Genomic DNA, 20030 nt, shown 5'->3' on the forward strand with positions numbered 1-20030 from the left:
TCACACCTGTGGCTCACCACACTGGTAGCACCAGCTTCTGCCACGTGGGGGGGGGGGGTGAGCAGGAGGATCTTACCTGGTTTAAGAACAGTGAGCTTTCCTTGTGTTTGGTTGCTTGCAGCACCTTTTATGAATAGCCAAGAGTTTTCAATTGCTCGCATTTTTTTGTTTTATAAAACAATAGTCATGTATATAGGCTTGTTCTTTTTCTTGATAATTGAGTAAAAATTATGATGTCTGAGAACTCCAGCTTTTTGGAAAATACAAATTTAAATTGATTTCCTGGGGGAAATTCAAATGCTAGACTACTGACAAAACACATGTAAATTTTAAATACAATCATAATCCCTCTTGGAAGGATTTTTTTGGTATGGGGTTTTTTTGGCACATGCAGACAGCTTCATATGAACTTCAGAACAGTGATAATGCTGAACCCACCTAAATGTCTCGATTCTACGGACTTACTATCACAAAGAAGTTGGAGAAGAACCAAAACTGAAACTGATGATCCATTTTCAATTGACAGCGTATAGGATCTAGAGTTCAACAAGCTACAGCAAAGAGGAAAAACCTTCAGAAAGCCCCAGCAGGAACAACACTCCCATAATGTCGTCTAATAAATATTTCTCTCTCTAGAACTATTTTTTTTATCGTCAAAATATTGTAACATCAGCAGTGATTAGAATGTATAAGGAATGAAATGGAAAATAATTCTAACAGAATCCAGAGACACAAGTATTTCTAAATACTTGATACAATCGGAACACTGTAATAAGGGTTAATAGTCCCTTCTAGCCTTTGTAATTATGAATACCTTGTCATGCCTCTGTATTCTTTCAAAAAAGGTACAATTAATTCTGCTTTAAGATATCTGTCTGGCTTTTGGGAATATTAGATGATACTCTGCAGGTAAACTGTGCTGAAAATTGTGCATGGTCTTTTTGAAATTTTAGTTTGTCTAAATCCCAGTTATGGATACTTGAAGGAACTAATCAAAAACAGTAATGAGAGTTGTTTCTACTAAGACTTTAATATTTTGATCTCTGATATTTCATCATTTTCATAGCTTTCTTCTCAATTTTAATTTGCCTGTTGTTAGAAAGCACATAAATATTTCAAAGCATTGTGCTCTGTAACAAACTCAGAGCCAATCCTTAAACTTCTGTTAAGTACTTCACCAGTCTGAACATTATTTATTTTAAGTTCTGTGTATTTTAGTGATCATAAGCTTATTATTTTAATGGAAATTCATTTCTTGTCGATGACAGAATTGTGGGTTTTTTTGTCAAGTAACTAACTACTAGAGCCATGTTGCTTTGAAAGTTGAAAAACCTCTCGGAAAAGGCAGTGGTGAAATGAAATCCTTTAGTTCGTTCCCTTGGGCTTACCAATTGCCATGGATAAAGTACAGCATCGAGACCAAGCACGATAGGCCTTGCATGGTGTGTACCCACCGTTAGCAAAGGGATTTAGCTAAGCTTGAATTCAAAATTTTCTAGATCAGTTTGTCACGTTTGAAGTACAGATTAAAGTGTTAATAAAGCTATGGTATGTTACCCAAGATTTGTAGCTGTGGTTGATAGAGAAGACGTCTTCAGAACGCGGGGTGGAAAGTATTTTAACACCAAATCTAAGGTTCAGACAGCCATTTGAGAAATGCAAGGGGTACCAGGAATTACTGCAGAATGCCTTAAGACCCACAATGGTTACTCCGTTACTTGCCCTTGACTTAACCTGTCTGCCTAATTGAAGGCAAGTTTTCTAATATAAGGCGTGTACTACAGCACGAGGGTTCTTACTTCTAGTGATACTGCTGTGAGAGGAGAAAAGTAAGGCTAAGTCACTAATTTTCTGCTGCATTTTTGATATTTCATTCCACCCATTTCAAATAGCTCCAAGCTGTGACGGTCTATAAATTGAGTAATTGATCACACATTAAAAACATTACAGTTAAGCATTGCCTAACCAACGATGCAGACATTTTAAAGGAAGACTATTTTTAAAGAACTTTGTTTTTAACAAGGAATTTAATTTATACGTGCTAGCCTATTCTGTGTGGTAATTTTTCTTGCTTTTTTAACACTTTGTAGGAAATAATGGACAGAATTTATAAAAACGTAATGAGTAAAGTTCAAGAGATGAACTATATTCAGAGAACTCTGTTCAAGATAGGCTATGACTACAAACTGGAACAAATCAAGAGGGGATACGATGCGCCTCTGTGTAACTTGTAAGTATAATTCTCAGTCCAAGTGTACCTTTTTCCTTGTGACTTGACAGTCTAAAAGAATAATAGTCTAAGCGATCTGACATCAGACAGTTCTCATCCAACATGCGAATATAATCCAATGACTAACTGAAATAATCCAAGTTCTTACTGGAAATGGATAAGATATTTAACGGTAGAAATGACTAATCTTCAGGACAGATGACTAGTTGGTTTCCATTGCTCTTTTCTTTATTTAGTAATAAAATTGGAATGTTTGTTCAGTTAAGTTACAGGAATTTTGCCATCTTCAAGTGTTCCACAAGAGGTAACATTTTTGATTGTCCCTGCTGTCCACTAAAATCTGTGAATAATGACTGAGTTAATTTCTAAGGTGTTCCAAATAGGAAGGTTTGTGTCTTTTCATTTTCGTAAAAGTGAACAGAGTGAAAAATTTAATGCTTTCTTCCTTCTTTCAAGACTGTTATTTAAAAAAGTAAAGGCACTACTGGGAGGGAACGTCCGTATGATGCTTTCTGGAGGAGCACCACTCTCGCCTCAAACACAAAGATTCATGAACATCTGTTTTTGCTGTCCTGTTGGTCAAGGCTATGGACTAACAGAAACATGCGGAGCTGGAACAATTACAGAAGGTAGTTAAAACACTTCTGGACATAGACAATTTAAGGTATAGATAGATACGAGGGTTTGTGGGTTTTTTTAAGGTCAAAATAGCTGTAGTTTTTAATTGCAATAAAGTAACCCGAGATAAGCTACTGCCTTATATGTGGTTTGAGTTTATACTTCAGACAACAAAAATCTTTGTATTCTTCCTTTTTCTCTCCCTAAGTGGCTGATTACAGCACAGGCAGAGTTGGAGCTCCTCTTATTTGCTGCGAAATAAAATTGAGAGACTGGCAAGAAGGTGAGAGGATTAAGTGTTTTTATTTCAGAGTAACTAATTTAACCACGGCTTAGCTGGTTTCTTTGCCTACCTGCTTAGCTTGTGTAGCATACAAAGTAATTGTGTATCTTTGATAATAGTCATCAATTTGTGTGCATTAACTTCCAAGACTGAAGTTTCAAAATACGTTCTTGGCAGCAGAATATACAAGTTAAAAATAACTGTGTGGGGATTTTCTTGTTTTCAGGGGGCTATACTAATAAAGACAAGCCTAATCCTAGAGGAGAAATTGTAATTGGTGGACCTAATGTCTCAATGGGATATTTTAAAAATGAAGAGAAGACAACAGAAGAATTCTCCATTGATGAGAACGGTCAGAGATGGTTCTGTACAGGAGATATAGGGGAATTTCATCCAGATGGGTGTCTGCAGATCATAGGTGGGTCTCAATTTTTGATCTCATCACTTATTACAAGATCTTGACTAAACATCATTATAAGCATGCTGTTAACCCTGCTGCTTTGCAAGGGCTAATCTACTTAAGGTTACCTGCTTGCAGAATCCCAGTGTAAAAACCACATTCCCAAAAGTCCTCACAGCTGTAGGAAAATTTTGGAAGTGGTGCCATTATCACTATCTAAATTTAGCACATGGACTTTAAAGAATAAATGTAGGATTAACTTTTGGTACCAATTACAAAGCTTTAAAATCGGAGTCCCTATCACTTCCATACAAGTTGTGTGACAAGAAGTATAGTGCTATATAAACCTTATAGAAGCATTTATAAAGTTGGCAGAATACGTACATGCTATTAGCTGCTTAAAATTTTTAATAAGGTGCTTTAATTCATGTTTATTAAGAATCTTGCATAGCATTGCACAAAATACGTATCTAGTGGCTTTGCAAACGAGTCTGTAGAAATGCAAAAGTTTAGATGGATCAAGTTTGGGTTTTTTTCCCCTCTCCCCTCAACTCCTAGATCGCAAGAAAGACTTGGTAAAGCTACAAGCAGGAGAATATGTATCTCTCGGCAAAGTAGAGGCAGCCCTGAAGAACTGTCCATTGATTGACAATATCTGTGCTTATGCCAAAAGGTAAGAGTGGTATTAATTTAGAAACTCCATTTAGGGTAAACATGGAATATAGGCTCTGACCCACTTCTCTGATGATATACTATAGTTTTCCATGGTTTCCACTGAACAACCCCCCCCTTACCAGAGCACAGGTTATAAACATCATCCCTGAAGTAGCACAGGTACCAAAATTTCCCAAAACCCGAAGAAATTACCAATGTTTTTCTGTTAGCGTTTCTCCTATCCACTCCAGTTCCATCCCATCCCAGAACAGTATCATTATATTTAGCATCTATTATGGCTTTCTGTCAGAATACTAGAGAAAAGTTTATCTGGACACTTTGTACCTGATCCAGAGCTCTCCACTGAGTCTGGGAAACTGTCCCAGTCCCCCCTCTCCCTCCCCTCAACTTAAACACGCTACATGAAGAGACTTAGCTAAACAGTAGCTGTAGCTGGGAGGCTAAACAGAGAGGTGCACTTGTAAAATTACAGCAAAGCATGATACTGATAAAACCTAATGCTGTAAACCAACTTAGAGTATCTTTGGTAAGTCATCGGTTGTTAAGACTGAATATACAAGAAGGGTGCTGTATGGGGAAACAACTACAGTTCAAAAAGCACTCTGGATCTGCGTATCTAACATCAAGTAAGCATTTCATGTTCTGAAATGGAAGCCTCAACTGTTTGGGTTTTTCTTCCTTCTTTCTCTTGCCACCCTGTGGTAGTGACCAGTCTTACGTGATCAGTTTTGTGGTCCCTAATCAGAAGAAGCTGACTGCATTAGCTGAGCAGAAAGGCATCAGCGGAACCTGGGTAGATATTTGTAACAATCCTACAATGGAAGCTGAAATACTGCGAGAGATTAAAGAAGTGGCAAACAAGAGTAAGTAAAGCGGTGTATTGCGCTAGCCAATCTCACAGTGCATATCCAGCAAAAATCTTACCCTCTGAAGTTATCCTAACTGCTCTTCCTTCTTCCTGTTGCCTCTGTATCTGCCACAACTTCATATCAGAGGCAAAGACCCACATCAAGTTGTTGCCTGTTATCCGAGGAATTGACATACTTTCTAGTCATTTTTTAAAAAAAAAAAAAAAAAATCAGATTTTTTTTTCCAATTAAATTCTAGAGAGAGGTTGCTTGTCTAATATAGTTAAAATAAGATCCAAAAGAGCTGTCAGTTTGGAAGGAAAGTCACAAGACACTTGCTAGTAAGAAAACTAGTTAAGCAAGAGATTTCAAAGATATTTTTTTTCCCCACACAACTTCGTCCCTGACAGTTTCGAACAACCACGATCCTTGTGGTTGTAATGGCTTAAAAGCCTGCTACTCCTTGCTGTAGTACTGAGTGATCGAAAGCCCCATCAATCCTTTACAGGGCCAAAAAATTAACAAACTAGCTGGGGAAAAAGTCTCTAAGCACTTGACACTGTATCTGAGGGAAATAGGCACACAGTAAGCACTGCCTCTTGAACTTTAGAGATTCTGCCTTTTGAAACAAACAAACAAAAAAATAAACAGGAATGAAAGACACTATTAAGTCTTGCCTTAAAAAAAAATAATAAATCAGTCCATAGGTCTCAGACTTGGGTTTAAACATTTCAGTGTTTTTCTATCATGAACTAGGCAAATTACTATGCATACACATTCCTTATACCTTCTAGGTAGTAATATACCACTGAGAGATAATGAATTTGAAACTTCTTTAAAAACTATTTTAAAGAGATTGTTCCCATTTTTAGCAGATCATGCATCCTCATCATAAGCAGGCGTATAGCTAAATAACAGAACATTGCCAGTTTGAAGTCAGAGAGACAGGAGAGCTCCTGGGGACAGACTTACAGCCAGAGATCCTATGTTTGGCCAAGAAGCCAAGTGATAGGACAAGAGGAAACAGCCTGAAGTTGCACCCAGGGGAGGTTTAGGTTGGACATTAGGAAAAAAATCTTCACCAAAAGGGTGGTCAGGCACTGGCACAGGCTGCCCAGGGAAGCGGTGCAGTCACCATCCCTGGAGGTGTTTAAAAGACGTGCAGGAGTGGCGCTTAGGGACACGGTTTGGTGGTGGCCTTGGCAGTGTTGGGTTAATGGTTGGACTTGATCTTGAAGGTCTTTTCCAGCCTAAATGATCCTGTGATCCTGGAGGCTGTGCTGCCACAGGTGTCCTACAAGTTGAGCTGCACATCTGTGCGTGTGGGATCCCCTTACAGGCCGACATGCAGGAGCTGGCAGCAAAGTCCATCACATCTGGCACACACACGGCAGCTCCCTGCCCTGTTCCCGATGTCCCTGCCCTTCTCCCCGAAGCAGTTACCTACCTCCTCCATCTCTTAACCCTCCTTGGCCCCTTGCCTGGGCGGGAGATAGAAGCAGCTTTGGTTGCGGTGGGGCTGGTGAACGTGCCAAGCCACTGCTTCTCACTGAAGGGCGAGTAGGTGACTAATGTAAGAAATCCAGGGAAGTCCCTTTATTTTGAACTCTAAACAAACTCCTAGGAAGGAAAAATTAGGGGTGGGGGAATCATTCAACCATGGAAAGTACAGAAGTACTTCATTATAATTTAAATATGAAGCACATACAGCTTAGTCTGAGTCAATAGAGTTATTGCTATGTTCCTACAGTAAAGATACAACCCTGCGTGTATCCTGTTGTGACAGTAGTCTCAGATCTTCAGGCTACAAACTCCTTTGTTGCAAGCTTTAATTTTTACGCTGTCCCATCCAATACAGCTCTTAAGTGTTGTTAGAATATTTGCACACTAAACCCAGCACTCAGCAGTGGTACAAGATTAAATTTGCTTGTGGCCCTTCTGTAAAGTTACTTCATGAAGTAGGACACCCTATTATACAAGCTACAGGGTGCTCACCTTAGATTTTTAGGTAGCATGAATTAGTATTTCATTTAGCTGTGCGATCATACTCATGCTTTTGTTTCTTCTTGTCCCTGCAGTGAAATTGGAAAGGTTTGAAATACCCATCAAAGTACGGTTAAGCCCTGAACCATGGACCCCGGAGACCGGGTTAGTAACAGATGCTTTCAAGCTGAAGAGGAAAGAACTGAAAAACCATTACCTCAATGACATCGAAAGAATGTACGGAGGCAAATAAACAAGTCATGCTGACCAGAAAGTTGTGCAGATGGTTCCTTCTCATGCCTTTGGATGTCTGTGTATACTGTAGATACCACATGTGCAGAAAATACACCAAATGATGGATGTTTCTGTACTCTCTATGGAGTATAACAGAGAATATCTTAGACTCCAAATTCCTGATTATTAGCAGATTAGATGCTATGGTCTTCATAAAGTTTCACGTGATCATCTCCAGTTTTGAGACAGACATCATTATGTGAAGCAGTATGACCAGGTAATTCTATTATTATTGTTTCTCTAGCATATTCACAGTGCTTGCAATTTCTCTTTAATTCAGTCTGAAATCTGGCCTGTATTTCAAAGAGAAAAATTAATGTAATTGTGATGATTCTTCTGTCATAGTAAGATACTCACTGAGGGAAGGAAAAAAGTATTTGGAGTCTACCCTTCTCCATTTAAAAACAAAACCAAGATGACAACATTAGTCAAGAACTTGCTAGAGATCACTAATAACACACAGCTTGAGAACGGAGGGGCTCTTCTGCACATCAGTTAGTTTCCTGAATATTTACAGTGCCTAAAAAGGAATATAAAGTACACTTACTGAAATAAAGGTGAACTGAAAAGCTTTCTAAACAAAGTTATTTGAAATTTCATTCAAGAGCATTGAATTAACTGTATTTTAATTGAAGCAGAGCTTTCCACTAGGACACAGCATAACAGAAAACAAAGACCTGCTCTGCTACAGGAGGTGCCGATGAGAAATCATCACCTGAATGCAGAATGCAAAACTTGCATCTCGACTGGCAAACAGTTGTCTAAGCAGATTTGAAGCTCAAAGGAGTTGTGGCGGTTTTTCGTTTGGATTTTGTTGAGGGTTGATTGGTGGTTTTATTTTTAAGGCACTGATCCTCTAGACCTTCGCATACATGTGAGTAACGGTACAGGTTACCTGTATGTAATTTAGAGGATCAGGTTCTGAACGCCAGTGTTCACTTTATGGAAAGGTATTTCCGTTCACCTTTTAAATACGGTAAGCATAACAAGGCAACCAAAACCCAACGGTAGTTTCCCCATGTAGCCTTGTTTTACTTAAAGAAAAGTAGTCTGTGACCAGGGGATCTTCGTTTTATGGAACTTGTAAAAAGGGACAAATCACTCTTTACAGAAATGTATTATAAAAACATTCTCTTATTAACTGGAAGTCACAGGTGTGAAGAAATGGGAAGATACAATTTAATGGTCCATCATTTTGTGTGCAGAATCCTGTACTGTGTCTTCTTTTGACTTGTAACTGAGCTCCCGCATCCCTGCTAGCTCTTCACACTTGAACCATAAGTGCTGTAAAAAAGTGGAGGCTCTTGATACTGTTCTACTTTGCACTTTCTTAATCGTTTTATATATGTTGCTTACATTTTGTACAGCTGTGGCCCTCAACTGCTATATATTACAAATTCATTTTAAAGTATTTATAGATTTCTATTCATAATATTTGTGTTGTGTATATGATGGTTGAAGAGAAAAATTATTTGGTATTGTCACTGTACAGAAAGTAAAAGATTTTGTACGATGCTTCTCTGAAACACACTAGCTTGCAATTTCAGGGCAAGTTTTTCCTTTATTGCATGTATGTGTATTTTTCCTTTTTCCAGTTCAAACTGATTTTGGCAAAAATAAATCATGGCTATATACTCATTAACTAAACCATCCCTTCTCCTTGGGACCAACTTCAGACTTCCCCATGCATAACTTTCTCTGGCCAGTCCAGAGCACTGCCAGCTCATCTTCCAAGAGCCTTGGGGAAGGAAAGGGAAAAAGAAAATGTGATTATGAAGCTGACTGTCTTAGTTGTGAATGCAACTACAGCAGCCACTAAAAAGACGGAGGAAATAGCTTTTCTAAAAAATAATTATTTTTTTTTTAAGACACATATAGCTGGTTTACGACAACAGGAAATACTTCTGTACCAGCAGCAGCTTTTTAAATGACTGTCCTGGAGCTACGTTACCAATTTTTCAGTGTTCAAAATTGGTCACTATTAAGTAGCCTTTAGTCAGCCTGTTAGCATCACAAAGTTAAATACATGTAAGAAAGTTACTTGCACTCAAGTCGGTGAGCAGGTTGTACTTTTTTTTTTTAAAACCATAAATGTATTTATATGAAATGTATTTTATCTAGACTGCAGGTATCTTCTGTGTCTTGGTTGACTGAGGATTGCTATTTTCAATATATACATACACCATGTTAACATTTCAAAAGTGGAATACAATTTAAATGGTTCAACAATTTTGTGAGTCTTGTTTTCTGAAAGATCTTGTGTATTGCACAGATTGCCTCATGTTCTCCCTGACACCGAGCGAACCTTAGAAGAACTGCTCAAAAGAAACAATAAGTACACATGCAGACGTTGAGAACAAAACTAGGCCCACCCTAGGCTTTTCTTTTAAGAAATAAAGTAAACATGGATGTGTCACAAAAGACAACTCGATACACATCAGCTTTTGGGGCATATTTGGAGAAGGGGAAGGATTACATCAGGCTGCCTTCAAATACGGGGGTTATTTGCAAATCTAACACTTGCAGTTTGGTAAGAATTTTATCCTTATTTTTAATGAATTTAAATTATTTTGTGACAGAGCTTGTGGAGAGGAACGAAACAATGAGCAGGGATGTCCTTCTCACCATTAAAAATAGGGAACTAGGATGCAGATGAAGTGATAGACTATGGCCTCAAAACTATTGTGTCGTGTTTACAGATGATACCCTGGGCTCGACTGAAAGGACATCTGCTGTGGGACTGAAGTGTGAGGGAGAGGTTCATTTACTAAATGTCAGTGTTCCAGAAAGCTCAGACTAGCTGCAACTTCTTCAGAAAGCAGGTTCAGAATTCAAAATAATCCTCCCAAGTCTGAGAAAAAAGTTCAAAGAGAAACAAAATCCCGTTTGGGCACGTCTGATACAAGATTATATTTAGGTCAAAAAACATGGGATATCTAGAGAAAGCCAGAGTATAACCAGTAACTGGGACTAGTTGGCTTAACATATGAAGGAAGATTATTGACGAGTGTAGGTGGCCTGAAGGAGAATGGCACGCGGCAAAAGATTATTAACCTTGACCTACACCCAGCGTTACCCTAACAAAGGCACAAAAGAGCTGTCACCAGTGGAAGAGGAGGTAGTTTTAAGTGGCATTTACAATCCGACATTTGAAAAGAAACACAGAGCTTGAACACAGTTCCTTCCTAACTACGGAACTAGTGGCTCAAGATTGCTGCCACTGAAAGGCTTCAGAGCCTCCGTCGATGAAGGTTAAACAAACATCTTTTGGGGACAGCTTTGACACAGAACCTTGGGTGGGGGCTGGAAGAGGAGACCTGGTTCCTGTACATAATGCAACAGTGATGTGGCACGTAACAGGTGTCATTAATTGGTTTGAAAGGGAAAAAAACCAAACCCCCAAACTGAGAAAGCAGTAAGTTACTCCCTTAAGAGCAGGTGAGGTGGTGTTTAACCAACCTGATACAATTTTAGCGCCCTTTATAACTTCTGAGAACTTTGAGCATAAGGTGATACTGTGAGTGCCTGCCAGGTAAGAGTTGAGAACATGGGTCACCAATTTTCAGTCATGAAACCCAAAAACAACCAAACAGACCCAAAACCTAATTCTATCACATCCCAGAATGGCAGTTTCAAATAATGACATTGCATTCTAATGATAAATTAGTTGTGTGCTGCACTTACAGGCAACAGAAAAATAAATTCTCGTTATGTATTTGGTATTGGGGGGGGGATTTGGGGGGTGGTGGGGGTGGTTTTTTATGGTTATTTTTTTACTGAGCCTGCCCTAATGGCTAAGCTTGATTTACTCTCATGTACATAGATTTCCCCTTTGCAGGCTAAAATTTAAACATTAGAAACTCAAAAATAACAAATCTTGTGCTTCTTTTGCCTAAGATACCACAAAGATGATTTATAAAGTACAATCAGTAAAACTTGCAGTCACTGCTTAGATGGAATTGAGCACATAAAGTAAAAAAAGCGTGAACTTACCTGGATTAATAAACAAAATGCATTTCCAGTTAACTCAGCACTGCTACAGAGTAGATTATTGATGGCTTTTTTTTTTTTTTAATATGACAGGATTGCATCAGCCACGGAGGAATAGGGCTGCCTGTATTAAATACACTTCTTGTTGGCCTGTCACTTTTACATAATTTCAATTGAATGAGTTTCAACAGAAATGGGGTGTTGTCTGCACTATTGCTTTGCTACTGGGAGCTGTAGTATCTAGAATCTTGCTACACCATCACTGGTAAGAGACATGTTTTTGAAGAAAATCAGTTCTATTCTATATTGACCAAGTGTTTTAGTGAAGCTGATTATCACAGGTAATGTGTCCTAAACTCTTTAGTTGCAAGTATATAGTTGTGACATTAGGACAGTGCTAATTAAATGAGACAAACAGAGCTCTGGGCACAGTGTCTGATCCTTAAGAGTCCTCACCTACACTTTTAAAGCCAAAAAAAGCCCCCGAAGGCCAACCCCAAACCACCTATTGCATTTTTCACTTGTTCTCCCATTTTGAAATACTGATAACCTGGTTAATGATGAGTATTAACAGAAATGCCAGAAGTCACTCTGTTACACACATTTATTTCTGCGTTTACCCTCGCGTGTTTTCTATTACAGAAGCACGACCACCACATCCACACTATCCCCATTATTTCTGGAAATGCAGACCCTGAACATGAGTACCTATCCCTGTAAGACATGACCTCATATCATTAAAATGCTACGGCAAAAAAATACAAGTTTTACTTTTTTAACACACAGATAAGGTGGGGGAAGTAATGTAGCACTTCATAATCTGAAACAGCGTTGGACTCCTCCTAACGGGCCTATTGCGCTGTTGAGCCGGCTTAAGAAGAAAGGTAGCCCAACTATGACTTCGGGTACCGAGTCCACACAGCGTTCCAGCACTTACAAAGTCCCAGCCCTGGGAAGCGTTGCTTGGGCTTTTATTTGTTCTAAACAACATCGTATCTAACCTAAACTTTTCCTGTTGGATACCGATCAGCTTATTACTTATGGCGCTCCCCCAGGGAGCGAACACGAAGAATGGCTCACTGTTCTCTACAGCCGCCTGCCCTACTTTACTTTCTGTCTTTCAAGTCTAAGCAAACACAATCTTTCCCCATGAGCCTGTTTTTATGAAATTTAATCGGGGTCATTTAACCAGGGCCACTCTGTCCCTGTGTTCAAAACACGATACTGTCATGGTTTAACCCCAGCCAGCGACTAAGCCCCCCCCACAGCCGCTCAGTCACTACACCCCCCCAGATGGGGGAAGGGAATCAGAAGGTTAAAAGTGAGGAAACTCACAGGTTGAGATAAGGACAGTTCAACAGGTAAAGCCAAGGCCACGTGCACAAGCAAAGCCAAGCAAGGTGTTCATTCCCTGCTTCCCAGGGGCAGGCAGGCGTTCGCCCATCCCCAGGACAGCGGGGCTCCATCACACGTGACAATTACTTGGGAAGACAAACGCCATCGCTCCAAACATCTTCTTCCTCCCAGACTTGTATTGCTGAGCATGATGTCATCTGGTGTCCTGGCTCTGCTCCCTTCCTACTTCTCGTGCCCCTCCTCACTGGCAGAGCATGGGAAACTTGAAAAGGCCTCGATTTAGAATAAACATTACTTCGCAACAACTAGAACATCAGTGTGCAATCAACATCATCATCACACTAAATCCCAACCACAGCACTGTACTAGCTACTAAGAAGAAAATTAACTATCCCAGCCCAAAGCAGGACAGATACCCGCCCCGTGCGCCCTGCAGAGTGGAGGGTAACTACTTCCTCTAACTTCACTGCCTTCCAGAACATACCTGCCTCTTACATAACGGTGTAACTCTCACCTTGTGACTTTTTTTCCTTGTTATTTTTAAAACCTGGATTTCTGCTCTGAACACTTGCAGCAGCATAATGATATTGCTGTGAGAAGTGGAAATGCACAGGTGGTGATGGTGACACTTAAGGAGCTCTGCAATCAAATGCTAAGCCCCAACCCAAGCTGAATTTGTAACGAGCCAGTCTGACTCAGTTTTAACCTACATACAGCCCACTCTAAGCATTCATTGACAAGCAGAATCCTTACTTTCAGAGGAAAGATGCCAAGAAAATTGTTCACACCAACAAAAAACATACTGTAGAAAAGCAAATTAAAACCTGGCACTGGGTGAAGAAAATGCCATTAGACCATTTCTTGGCTCTCTGGAGATACTAAATGGATATTCAGCCCTTCTGACTAGTAAAAACTATGACCTACTGTAGTTTCTGTTTTATTTCCATTGTCTAGCCACCAATACACTTTCAATAGGTCACCTGTAGATCGTGAAAAAGCAAGACGCCTGCAACATTTCCGAGCCAAAAACTTGGCTTAAGAGAGAGGAATTTGTGGAAGGACTCAAAAGAGAAAAATCCCCACCCATATGCACGGCAGAAAGATGTCTTACTGACTAGGGAGCAATTTCTCATTCGTACCCTGTAGTCTGTAAGTTCCACTGAGGGTGGAGGAGGGCAGCGGAGATTCTATCCTTAAACCAGAGCGTTTCTCAGTTGTATTTTGCTGATGTTGAAACAAGAAATAATGAATTGTGTCACTTTTGTGGGGGGCCAGAACAAAAAAGAGGGAGAATATCTTATTGCAGAAACATCCCATTTCACTAGCGTTTCTTCTAGAGCAACTTAAAGACTAGAAGACAAGTGTTACGGAAGGTTTTCCAGCTGCTATTTTTTCAAAACTCAACCCAGCAGGGTGGACTCCTGCCTAATGCTGTTTAAGCAGAAAAGCCCAAGTCAATACCACACCATTGCCTTTCCAGCTGCCCTTACAGACAGGCACTCGCTCTGGTCTGTTAAAATACATCCTTTTTACCTGTAAGCAATGAGAGGAAAATGGGACAGAACACAAAAATGGGACTAGCCACCTCCTGGAAATAGGCAAAGAAATCACACAGTATTAAAATGACTCTACATGCTGGAGAGATTGTGAATCTATAACACGTACAACTGCCACATTCACCTATAAACACAATGACAACGGAATTTAAAAAGTTACTAGATAACCTGAGAACAGGAAAAATCCAAGGCCCTCAGAACATTCATAGAGTTTTAAAAAAACACCATAAAAAACCACCACAAAGCACAGAGCTTTGTAAGGAGGAAAAAAAAGTAATGAAGAATACTTGCCTGTCTGCTGCAGCCTCAGGACCCTCTCCAGCACAGCCATACTGGGGACAGCCCAGAACCCAGCCTGCTAACGTACAGCCCCCTCCAAGCCTTTCTGCTCAAGGAACAGACCCTCCGCTACTTACCAGTTGTTTTAACGACTTCAATTAATTCCGCCCCTGGGTATCTGACCACCACAGCTGCTGCTGCTCAAGCTCCTGCACCCCACCACCTTTCCTTGCTTTTCTCTGTTACACGCCCCTCACCAGCGCCCGGCTCCGTGAGCCCAGGGCCTGGGCAGCTGTGCCAGGGGTGCTGGGTGCCAGCTCCCGCACGGGTCCCACGCAGCTCCCCGGGCAGGGCTCCGGTGCCCGCGGGCTTTGCTGCAAAGAGCCCCGCAACAGGGCCAGTAAGCTGCCAAAGCTCAAGGAACAAGGATCAGCTCTTTCCTCGCTTTATTTTGGGGGACCTGCATTTTCCCAAGCATTTATTTTCACGGTAGAGCCCGTAAAAGGATCTCCGTTTGCACCGTGCTCTGGCTGAAACGGAGATTTCCCTCTGCTCTCTGCCTGCTCCCTCCCCGAGGGCGCGGGAGCCCCGCGGGTGCTCAGCAGGGCTCAGCACCCTCACCTGCGCAGGACCTGCTCCCAGGGGCACAGGCCTGAAGACTGCTCAGCTGTTTTCCACATGACTGCTTTCCTCCAGCTGCGCTTTTCAAAGAGAATCCAGAATATTTTACCCCTTCTAGCGTGGCAGCGCGCGTTCGAACGACGTTTGGCACTGTGAGGATGCGGCATTAGCCGTTCCCAACACCGGGAAGGCAGCAACGTGGGCTGGATTTCATGCAGGTAAGGGGAAAGCCCAGCCCTGCCCCCGGTGTGGCTGCGGCTGCCACCCCTCAGGCAGAGGGTCAGTCCTTGGACTTCAGCTGAACTCAATCCTTGCAGGGCTCCGGCGCCTGCGCTCCCAGCACTGACAGCGCCAGGCTGCCCCGGACGCTCCAGCTCGGGCTCCGGCGGCGGCGGGGCGGCGGCAGAGCCCCCGGGGCGGCGGCAGAGCCCCCGGGGGTCCCGAGGGGCAGCGCGGCCATGAACTGCAGCGAGCCGCGGCGGCTGCCGGCGCTGCTCAGCGCGCTGCTGCGGGACCTGCGCGGCTCCGGCCGCAACGCCAGCGCGGGGGCGGGGGGCGACGCCTCGCTCTACATCCTGCTCATCATGGTCTTCTACGGCTGCCTGGCCGGGGGGCTCATCCTGGCCTACACCCGCTCCCGCAAGCTGGAGTCCAAGCACGACCCCTACCACCTTTACATCCAGCGCGACTGGGGCCGCGGCGGCCCGGGCCAGCCGGCCGAGGGGGGCGGCCCCGCCGCGGGGCAGCGGCTGGTCTGAGCGCTGGGGCGGCGGGCGGGATGGATCCGGGCCGCTTTGTATTGCTCTTCTGCAATAAACACCGCGCTCCTCGGTCACCTTTAGGTCTTGGTTTGACATATTCGTCTTTAACGCCGGGCTGTCCCGCACCCCGCGGCGCTGCGGCTGCGTTTCACGCCATGAAAAGCAGCTCTGCCGCTGGGTTGCGTGCCCTTCTGTCGCTGCACAGCACTGACAGGCACGCCAGGTACGATGGGCAGGAAGGGTCAGGTCTCGTTCTGTTGAAGCAAGATTGTTTCGCTTTACGTGAAAGCATTTATCAAAACGAAAAGAGCTTCGAAACCGAAGTTGTTCCCATCAGGAAAGCAACAGCTCCGCATCTTAGCGCTGAGGCTTTACCGATGCACGGTAACTTTTAAAGCCATCAGGAACATCCTCATGCCCACGAGAGAGATGTAATTCAAGAATGTCTCTGTACAAGTTAAATCTTAAGATTAAAACAACATACAGCATATGCTTTCTACAAAAAAAAACAGGCAGGCAAAGGTGGTTTCAGATGTTCTAGCCATGTTAATAGTCTATCATTTCTTGGTTTGGGCTTTGGGTGGAGGTTTTTTCCAATATAGATTAATGAACAGTTCCAAGGAACAAGCACCTTCACTAGGAATGCTGTGCTACACAATCCAAATGACTGTCTGGATTTTATCCAAACCACACTGCAGGAAAACAAAGCTTTGACCTTAACTTCGAAGGAGGTGAGATTTTTATGTTCTAGACTTAGATTTCTTAATGCTTATGCATGTTCTTTCCAGCAAAACTATCATCTTATATTTGGCAACTACTGCATCTTGCGCTCTCTACTGTTTTTTGTGGGGAATCATTGCAAACTGAATACCTGAAGTGATGAGCTTAAAAAAAAAAATAATCCTTGAGAGGACTAGCAGTTACCGAGTCAGCTTTGTCAACTGTAGAAAAATACTGCAATATCCACAGAGCAAATGGCAAAGTATCATTAGATATCAAACGGTACCTTGTGAGTACATTTTAATAATCAAAAAGTATGGGGCGGGGAAAAAAAATTCAAGCTCCTGAAACGATTTCAATGGAAGTGTATGAACAGTACTATGTGCCAGCACTATGTCAGTAGATGTATGTGAAATCTTTAGTTCAGCAAAGAAAATGTAGTAGTTAGCACTGTGTGGAAAAAGGATGTCAGAGAAACCAGCAAACACCCAATATTCTTAAAATCCCCTATCAAGTAGTGAGACCACAGTAAAAGTTCCAGTCAGCTACCTCCATCTGCAAGGATTCAGACAGTGTCTCTGCAAAATGCAAGTGCTCACTTCAACCTGCACTTTTTGAAGAGCCATAAGCAATATATATATATATATATACACACACAGAGAGAGACGTATTTTAAGCTGCAGAAGCTGACCATCCAAGGAACTTTCACACTGAGATAACCAAAAAGCTGTATTAGCCCACCTGGAAGATTTCCTGTGAATGTTTCCTTCAGCACAATCAGAATTAAGCTGACCACAACCAAAGTTTCCGCCTATAAGAAAGAGGGAATCATTATGCATGCCCAAAACTTTTTATTTAACCTGTCTCAGTGATTAACTTCTCTTTTTCTGCCCAACCACTGCCCATGAACAGGACTCTGGCCTCTTAAGAGGCATTACGCACTAACAGCTTAGAAAGCATTCAGGAGCTGCAGTACTAACTGCTCCCACTGAACTCAGCTACATGAGACAAGAACAGGGGAATGACTCTTACAGTTTTCTGAGTATGAGATTTGCAGACATTAAAGCTTCAATGACTGGACACAAAAATGTGTGCTTAACGCTTTATTTCATGTCAGCTGGTTGCTAACTGCTTTCTATTGCTTCATCCTATAGACAACTCTGAAAGAAGGTTCTGGCAGTCCCTCTGAGTCAACGTCCAGCTAATACCACAGATTAGTTATCTTAATAACACGTTTTTCTTCTACCTCCGAAATGCAAAGCATTTGCAACATACTGTATTTAGGCCCTACCGAAAAAAAGGGGCTGCCCTTGCGAAAAAGTTTACCCTTCCTTACACAGTTCACAATTACAGAAAGCACAAGACCTCCTGCCAACTAACTAACAAAACATCCAATCCTAATTATCTGCTGTTCTGTCTGTACCTTTCTATACCTGAAAGAACCACAAGGTCTCGGTGAACTGTAGTAATTTGTGATTTACATCAGTCCATCTATTCTTACAGTTACAGTTCAACCAGATGCTTAAATAAGATAACACCATCGTGCATTAACTGTGGCTCAGGCTGGAACAAGATATACACCATATATGCAGACAGGCTTAGATACGATATGCATCTACAAATACTTAAATACACAAATGCAATTGGCTATATGATTTAAAAATAAAGCTGATTTAAAATAAAGTGTGTTTATTCACTTCACACATTATAATATTCGTGGTGTCTCTAGCAGGTAATTTTTCAGAATTCTGTATAGGGACGCTGGCTGGTTGTGTAGGGATGGGGTCAGGAAGGCCAAGGTGTGGCTGGAGCTGAACTTGGCAAGGAACACCAGGAGTAATAAAAAGGGCTTCTATGGTATGTCAGCCAGAAAAGGAAGGTCAAAGAAAGCGTACGCCGGTGACATGACTGGCAAACAGTAACAGCGGATGAGAAGACTTAAGTACTCAACAACCTTTTCGCCTCCGTCTTCACTGGCAGCCTCTCTTCCCACACCTCTGGAGCAGATGGACCACAAGACAGGGACTGGGGGGGCAGAGTCCCTCGCACGCTAAGAGAAGATCAGATTTGTGACCACCTGAGGAATCTGAACATACATAAGCCTATGGGACCTGACAAGAAGCATCCCAGAGTCCTGAGGGAACTGGCTGATGTACCTGCCAAGCCGCTCTCCGTGACACCTGAAGAGTCGTGGCAGTCAGGTGAAGTCCCCGGTGGCTGGCAGGAGGGAAACGCTGCACCCATTTTTAGAGCGGGTGGAAAGGAGGCCCCTGGACCCACCCACCCGCCAGGCCACTGCTGTGCCTGGGAAGGTCATGGAACAGATCCTCCTAGAAGCTGTGCCAAGGCACGTGGAGGGCAGGGAGGTGATTCCCCACAGCCAGCACGGCTTCACCGAGGGCACGTCTGCCTGACCGACCCAGGGGCCTTCTATGATGGCGTGACTACATCAGTGGAGAACAGAAGAGCTACAGCTGTGGTCTGTCTGGATTTCTGTAAGGCCTTTGACATGGTCCCCCACAACATCCTTCTCTCTGAATTGACAAGATAAGGATTTGATGGATGTGCTGTTCAGTGGATGAAGAATCGGTTGGATAGTTTTGTCCTGAGGGTAGCGGTCAATGGCTCAGTGTTCAGATGGAGATCAGTACAAGTGGTGTCCCTCAGGGTCTGTAGTGGGACCAGCACCGTTTAGTATCCCCATCAGTGATACAGACAGTGGGACCAAGAGCACCCTCAGCAAGTTTGCTGATGACACCAAGCTGAGTGGTGTGGTGGACACACCTGAGGGATGGGATGCCATGCAGAGGGACCTGCACAAGCTTGAGAAGTGGGCCCATGTGAACCGTGAGGTTCAACAAGGCCAAGTGCAAGGTCCTGCACCTGGGTCAGGGCAACCGCCAGTATCAACAGAGGCCGAGGGATGAAGGGTTTGAGAGCAGTCTTGAGGAGAAAGACTTGGGGGTACCAGTGGATGAAAAGCTGGACATGAGCTGTCGATGTGTGCTCTCAGCCCAGCCAGCCAACGGTATCCTGGGCTGCACCAAAAGCAGCGTGGCCAGCAGGTCGAGGCAGGTGATTGTGCCCCACTACTCTGCTCTCCTGAGCCCCCCCTGCAGTGCTGCGTGCAGCTCTGGGGTCCTCAGTCCAGGAACGACATGGACCTGTTGGAGCAGGTCCAGGGGAGGGGCCCAGAAATACTCAGAGGGCTGGAGCAGCTCTGCTGTGAGGAAAGGCTGAGAGCTGGGGTTGTTCAGCCTGGAGAGGAGAAGGCTCCAGGGAGACCTCACTGCAGCCTTGCAGTACCTAAGGGGCCTATCAGGAAGATGGGGACAGACTTTTTAGCAGCACCTGCTGCGACAGGGCAAGGGGTAATGGTTTTAAGCTGAAAGAGGGCAGACTGAGATTAGATCCAA

General features: G+C 42.9%; 2 protein-coding genes across 4 annotated transcripts in view; both read left to right on the forward strand.

The window, feature by feature from the left end:
- Positions 1–9561, forward strand: part of ACSL4 (acyl-CoA synthetase long chain family member 4) — a 40834-nt gene extending 31273 nt beyond the window's left edge. For all 3 annotated transcript variants that reach the window (XM_055818066.1, XM_055818067.1, XM_055818068.1), the window contains exons 11-17: positions 2091–2230; positions 2687–2859; positions 3057–3131; positions 3358–3549; positions 4090–4204; positions 4912–5069; positions 7133–9561. In XM_055818066.1, coding sequence (XP_055674041.1) covers positions 2091–2230; positions 2687–2859; positions 3057–3131; positions 3358–3549; positions 4090–4204; positions 4912–5069; positions 7133–7290 — 1011 coding nt within the window. In that variant the 3' untranslated portion in view covers positions 7291–9561. The remainder of the gene's footprint in view (positions 1–2090; positions 2231–2686; positions 2860–3056; positions 3132–3357; positions 3550–4089; positions 4205–4911; positions 5070–7132) is intronic.
- A 5539-nt stretch (positions 9562–15100) lies between these two features.
- On the forward strand, positions 15101–15916 carry KCNE5 (potassium voltage-gated channel subfamily E regulatory subunit 5). Its single transcript, XM_055818339.1, has 2 exons — positions 15101–15351; positions 15451–15916. The coding sequence occupies exons 1-2, from the start codon at positions 15346–15348 to the stop codon at positions 15889–15891; spliced, it is 447 nt and encodes a 148-aa protein (XP_055674314.1). The 5' UTR covers positions 15101–15345; the 3' UTR covers positions 15892–15916.
- The last annotated feature ends 4114 nt before the right edge of the window (positions 15917–20030 follow it).

This window comes from Falco peregrinus, chromosome 13 (genome assembly GCF_023634155.1).
Source record: "Falco peregrinus isolate bFalPer1 chromosome 13, bFalPer1.pri, whole genome shotgun sequence".
In the NCBI taxonomy this organism is placed as follows: Eukaryota; Metazoa; Chordata; class Aves; order Falconiformes; family Falconidae; genus Falco; species Falco peregrinus.